Below are 6,505 nucleotides of genomic sequence, written 5' to 3' on the forward strand. Positions count from 1 at the left end.
ATTAAATATTCATCGTGGAATTTGTTTCCCTTATCATTTATGCATATTGCATGTGCTCCGGGATTGACATGATGACAAGTGACACGAAATTGCATTTGATGGAGAAAACTCTTTACTTAACATATTTTACTTTTAAAGAATACGAACGCTCATCGGCATAGACTCACCATTGCGTTTGAAACGGAAGTTGAAACATATTTACTTATACAAGAATGTACATATGTAGGAATCAGTATATTTTCTATAGACTCTGAAGCCATCGAACCTAAGGGTGATCTATTTCGAGGTTCCCTACTATTTTAAAGAAAAAACAGAACTTCAAATTTAATGGGGAATGCTTATTATAAGTAATTCGAAAGAACTTTATTTGGAATATGTTTTTGAAGATCATCTCTATTAAATATTGGATGCGACTACGTCTCAGATGGTCTCTCCGTTAAGTCCAATTTTCGATGATTCGTTCGATCATTTAGACGCGTAACTAGCGAATGACAAACATGATGCTTTGACCCAAAGCCTGAATCGAAGCTGGGCTGGTCCACATAGACTTTAGGCTTTAAATATCCTCAAAGTAAAAAGTCTATCGGTGTAATATCACAAGATCTTGATGACCAATCGACCGGCCCAAAACGTTAAATTATCTGAACACCGAAGAGTTCTCTCAATAAATCCATTCATTGATGCGCCATAATAAGGCAGTGACGCCGATTTGTTGAAACCAAATATCCCCGAGATCACGAGTTTCAATTTCAAACATCAAATATTCGGTTATCATAGCGCGATAACGGACGCCATTGACGGTTACGTCGTCGTCGGCACCATTTTTGAGGAAATGTGGACCGAGGATTCCACCGGCCTACAAACCAAAGGAAACCGTAGTTTTTTCCTGGATGAAATAGCAGCTCTTGAAATACTTCAGGTTGCTGTTCGTCCCTAGTGCGACAACTTTGATTGTTCACATACCCATTGAGCCAGAAATGGGCCTCATAGTTGAACAAAATTTGGCTCGAAAGAGCCCATAGAGTGAAGCGATGTCGCTTGGGAAGGTCGATTCAGTTCCGGATTCAGTTCTTGCTCAAGCAGTATTTTAAACTTAAGATCTCGACGTAACATGCGCCAAGTCGGCGGCGAATCGACTGCCCACGGTTTTCGGGGCCTTCGATCTCCAAAACTAAAATCTACATAGTCAGCTTTTCAAACTGAGAGACATGGTCAACGCCGTTCACATGCCCTGTTGATTTTTCTAAAAGACTTGAATGAGTTAGACCACATTTACTAGTACTTAAAAACATTAAAAAATTTGTTTTCATGAAAGTTACGGAAGTTTTCTCCACCCTTTACATATGCGACTGCTGTCTAAATGTAGTATTATACATTCACTCATTTCATTGGGCGTGTAAGCTTCCAAAGAAAACTCTCCACAACTACCCGAAAACCTTGACGCATAATTTATTTCTTGAGAAATTTGAAAAAACCTTCATTGCCTTCGAAGTTTCTACGTCAAATTACTTAGAAATATTTTAAAAATTATTAGTAAACTAAAATACAAAACGGAAAAATCAAAAATATATAATTCGTTTCTCTCACTTGCATGTCCAACGCATAATTTTATTATATAAAAACAAATAAGCAAACAATATGAAGTCCCAAAGATTTATGTCAAATTACAAGTGCGAATGTTATGGCCATACATTTTGCAATTGTCCCGACAAGACGATGCAGAGCTCCATATTCATGGAGAATGTTTACGATGTCGCCGAGACCTTAGCACAGATAATGGTCATTTGTGGCATTCATCAAGCAAAGGCTAAAGCCGCCATTGATGTGATCATTTACTCTTTCATACATTACGATGAAATACGGCATCGCATCGATACAGTGCCACGTAAGCGGCTCTGTAAAGAGGATCTCATACATGATCTCGGACGCAAGTGCTTGATGAGTCGCATGGAGGCGCAGCTCACTTACTCTATCATCAAGCGTGCTTTCAAAGTAAGAAAAACTAAAAGTGCTCGATCTAGTTACTCTAAAAATCTTGTTAACCTTTTTTATTTTTTGTTATTTCTCTCATTAAAGGCTTTCTATCATGGCACCAGTGAGGGTGGCATACGCAATCCGATGTTGGAGGCGCAAATGGTGCACTCACAGGAGTGTTTATGGGTGCACGCTGCCAAGCGCACCGCGCAAATCTATGCCAGTTACGAAGGCATGTTCTTTACAGCGCAAAAGAATTATGAATCTTTAATTAAATGCGTCTACAAGAAGCTCTACGATCGCATGCAAAGTCGCTCCAGTCCGCTTGTATTGAGCGATTGCTCGTGTACGGGCTGTGTACAGCGTACCGTAGTTGAATTACCGAAGCCATCGAAAAGTATGTATAGCATTCATGGTCCCATCAATGAAGAAGACTCCACGAACTTGCGAGTTTTACCCGTTGTAAGCGGCAGTGACCTAGATCAGACTTGTGATGTGAAGGGGTATGTCTCCACTAAAGGCTTGCGAACGGATGATGGCACCGCTTCGAGTACGTCTGTAAATTTACCACGTTGTTATAAATGCAATTGTCCACGTTTGATATGCGATTGTGATGTGGAGCTGGAGACCGGTGTTGTGAATGTTGAATGTGGACAGGGACCGTACAAATGTCAATGGGTACGCATGGATGAGAATGATGAAGTACTAAAGAAGCCGTGCTTAGAATTGCCCGAAGAGCATGAGTGTCCCATCGATTGTGATGGTGAGAGTGCTATATGCGATCCCGAATGTGAATGCGATTGTGAGAGTTGTGAATGTCAACCAGAGGAATCGTCTGACTATGATGAACCGGAAACTGTCGACGAGAAGGCTGAGGAGGAGGAACAGTTTTCCATAGAACCGACGTCTTCAATTCAATGCAACACATCAGGTCATGGTTTACCTGGAGAGTATGATGATTGCCGCGTACCCATAGCTCATGTGGTCGAAGAGGAGGCTGAACAGCCGACAACCATTGCAACGGTAGTGGAGCATAAAAATGAGGGAAGTCTTACCAGCACTGAAGTAGCTGAGGATGTGGAGAATGAAACAGTGGAGATCAATAAGCTATTGGGAACAATGATTTAAATTTTGCAGTATTTACGACTGAATTTCGTTGGCAACTTGACAAATTAACGTTTCGAAAAACATATTCTTTGTAATGATTTTTGTGATATTAAAAAAAAAACGATTAAAAATAGTAAACGTTTTAAAATGCTTGCCATTTTTGTCTAGAAACTACAAATGGAATTTAGTTGCTAAATTTGTCGATCTGGCTGAAAAGGACAGGAAAGTGGCGGGGTTTACAAGGTCTTTACAATGTTTGATGGCCTAGCTGAAAGCTGCATAGTTTTGAAGTTTGCAGGAATGATGTGAGATGTATGATCAAGACTCTGGTTGCCACTACTCTCGAAAAGAAATATCATGTCCGACTCTCTACAAGTTCTAGTTTAATTTTTGACGTCATACATCCAATTAATCCCGAGTATAGATGAAATGGGATAAATTGTTAAGGATTTCACCGCGACCTAAGCTCTATTATGTCCTCTCCCAAGTTACAACGACCCACTTATCCCTCTTACATTGAAAAGTTTTGGTATACTGCTAGGTTCTAATGAGGCAATGTGATCCCTATTTGGAAACATGAATCCAAAAGCCTTTATCCTGCGTCTCAGACTGCTGTGCCGTCAATTAGTAGGTGTTCTGGTCTTCTGTGTCTGGTTTCAGGCTCCCTGTCGCAGTACCGGCAATTTGCACAAGACAAATAAGTGCTTCTTGAGCTTACAGTAATCATTGTAGAATGGGACAAGTGGTCTAAGTTGATCCCTTGGCAGGTCATATTGAAACCTGCTGAGGTTATAACCAATTGCCAATACGTCTATTCCGAGTGTAGTTTGCCTGGTACTCTACCATACCAGTTTTGATCCAGTAGACTATAATTTTGAAACTGTTTTTCAAATACTTAAACAACAGTCTTCATCTTCTTTAATGATGTGGACACCGCTTACGCGATTATAGCCGAGGTAACAACACTAAGGCTATTTTTCACTTTTCATTGGGGGCGTTTTTACGTGGCGGGTCCCAAACCAAGCGAACAGCCCTTATGAGAAACTACCCAAAACTTTCAATGTCATATCCTACCCGGTGATTACACCTTCGAAATTTTAAAACCACCATCATTGCAATTCACATCAAACTTTTTCGAACCGTATCGATAAACTGTTACTTTGTCGCACGGTTATTGTGTGGTCGACTTTGCAGTACACCTCGGTCAAATAAAAAAATCTCTGGAAAGAGGAAATGAGAAAAAAAATTAAAAGTCTAAATACCAAAAATAAAAAAACTCAAGTTAATTAGCATTTTTACAAAATTCCACAACTCCCATCTAAATAAGATTCAAGACGCAAGAAGGAACACATCAAATTAGTGAAAAAGTACTAACCATGTAAACACTAAAAAGATACAAAACGAATAACAAAACACAATTACAATACAACAACACCAACAACAGCAACTATTATAAAAGAATCATATCGATAATTTACCTACATCAACGAGTTCGAACATTTGATATGCGGTTGATGGTCGATCGCTATCTCGCCTTGCAGTGACCGTTGCTGGGGATCCCTAGATAAATTCACGTGCATTTTTTTCATTTGATTCTCAATCAGTTGAGTTTGTGTGCCCACCGGCCGTTGTTGGTGCCACATATTATCGTAGGTATGCATGTATGCCACATACCCACAGCTATGGTGTAATATCTGGTGGCATGTCGTACAGGTGACGTTCATTGCTGCTGATGAGCTCTGATTTCACAGCAGGCACACATTTGACTAGCCACTAAAACTTCGAAGAATATGGCCAACAGGAAAAATATTTTTACGTAACCGATGAGAAACGTGGATAAGTATCATGTTTAACGGTTATAAACACTTAAGCCTTTTGCCTAATATATTTTCACGTATTATCCCGCTTTACCGCCGTTCCCACGACAGACGGGTCTACGTAACCGGAACGAACCCGGATTTTTTATCCGGCCAAGGACTGTCAATTCGGCAGAATTCTGCAGCTACAACAACAACAACCCTCGAAAGCAAAGAGCGATCTTTATAACTACTCTTACTTATGTATTGTTTAGCCATAAGTTATTTAGACAGTAATAGTTATCTTCTGCAGCAATTTTTTAATAATGGCCCGGTTCCTCTCCTGTACGAAAATTATCATTTTGGAACTCTACATTACAGGACTTAAAGGCTTAAGTCAGTTTAGAACATTCAGAAACGACCTAACTGTGACAATTCTTGTAGTAACGAGAACAAGACGAAATAGCTCCTGTCGTTGTCGTCGCACTCGCGTCTAGACTCCCACGTCACTGTTGACAGTCATAATTTCGAAGTCGTAGATAATTTCGTCTATCTTTGAACCAGCATCAACAGCCACAACAATATCAGCCACAACAATATCAGCCACGAAATCCAACGCAGAATAACTCTTGCCAACAGGTGCTACTTCGGACTGAGTAGGTAGTTGAGAAGTAAAGTCAACTATCGACGAACAAAGACCAAACTCTACAAGTCACTCATCATTCCCGTCCTGCTATATGGTGCAGAGGCATGCACGATGACAACAACTGAGAGGCGATGTTACGAATTTTCGAGAGAAAGGTTCTGCGGAAGATTTATGTTCCTTTGCGCATTGGCCACGGCGAATATGGCATTCGATGGAACGATGAGCTGTACGGGTTATACTACGGAATGAACGAAAACACTATGGCTCTGAAAGTTTTAGACGCAGTACCCGCCGGGAGAAGCAGAGGAAGAGGAAGGCGGAGGTCTTCCTCTTTGCAAGACCAGGTGGAGAAGAACTTGACTTCGCTTAGAATTTCCAATTGGCGCCACATTACGAAAAGAAGAAACGACTGGTGACTGTTGTTAACTCGGCTATAACCGCGTAAGCGGTGTCTACGCAAGTAAAGGAGAAGAACGACAGAGGAATCAATTTTCTCACTTTCAGACTTTTTTGATGGCGATTAGTGGACCTTTGGAAAAATGTTTAAAAATCCTACTCTTAAACAAAGTAATAAACGGGTTCTCGCTGAAGAGGAACGCTTGGAGAATCGACGACAGCTATCAATCTCAACTCTCAACTACCGTAGTCGCTATTCAAAAACAGTTCGCTTACTTCAAAAAATGTTGATACTGAAAAGAAATATGATATGCAATTCCTACAGGGTATGCAAATGGCAACATAAATGTATGGTTACCATATATTTTTAAGCACCAACTATCCTAAAAATAACCGCATCGAATTTCAAATGGCGGTGATATTGGTTTTAAATAAATGAATTTATGTCTTCAGCGCTTCCAGCTATGTGTGTGTGTTTGTGTGATTGTATGTGGCTTTGCAAATAGCCAGCCGTTAATTGGTTAGTCCAACATCATTACAAATAAAACTTATAGTAATTGGCGTTAATTGTTAGCTTATAAAAAGA

General features: G+C 40.2%; 1 protein-coding gene across 1 annotated transcript; it reads left to right on the plus strand.

Annotated features, from left to right (window-relative positions):
* The first annotated feature begins 1,523 nt into the window (after positions 1–1,523).
* LOC120779411 lies at positions 1,524–3,169 on the plus strand. The gene is made up of 2 exons (XM_040111611.1): positions 1,524–1,992; positions 2,077–3,169. Exons 1-2 carry the CDS (start codon positions 1,639–1,641, stop codon positions 3,100–3,102), a joined length of 1,380 nt encoding a protein of 459 aa, XP_039967545.1. The 5' UTR covers positions 1,524–1,638; the 3' UTR covers positions 3,103–3,169.
* Positions 3,170–6,505: the final 3,336 nt, after the last annotated feature.

This window comes from Bactrocera tryoni, unplaced genomic scaffold (genome assembly GCF_016617805.1).
Source record: "Bactrocera tryoni isolate S06 unplaced genomic scaffold, CSIRO_BtryS06_freeze2 scaffold_102, whole genome shotgun sequence".
Classification (NCBI taxonomy): Eukaryota; Metazoa; Arthropoda; class Insecta; order Diptera; family Tephritidae; genus Bactrocera; species Bactrocera tryoni.

Coding starts and splice junctions, on each gene's coding strand:
- LOC120779411 (XM_040111611.1), top strand. CDS start 1,639: ATGAAGTCCCAAAGATTTATGTCAAATTACAAGTGCGAATGTTATGGC. Junction 1,993..2,076: donor TCATCAAGCGTGCTTTCAAA/GTAAGAAAAACT, acceptor CTCTCATTAAAG/GCTTTCTATCATGGCACCAG.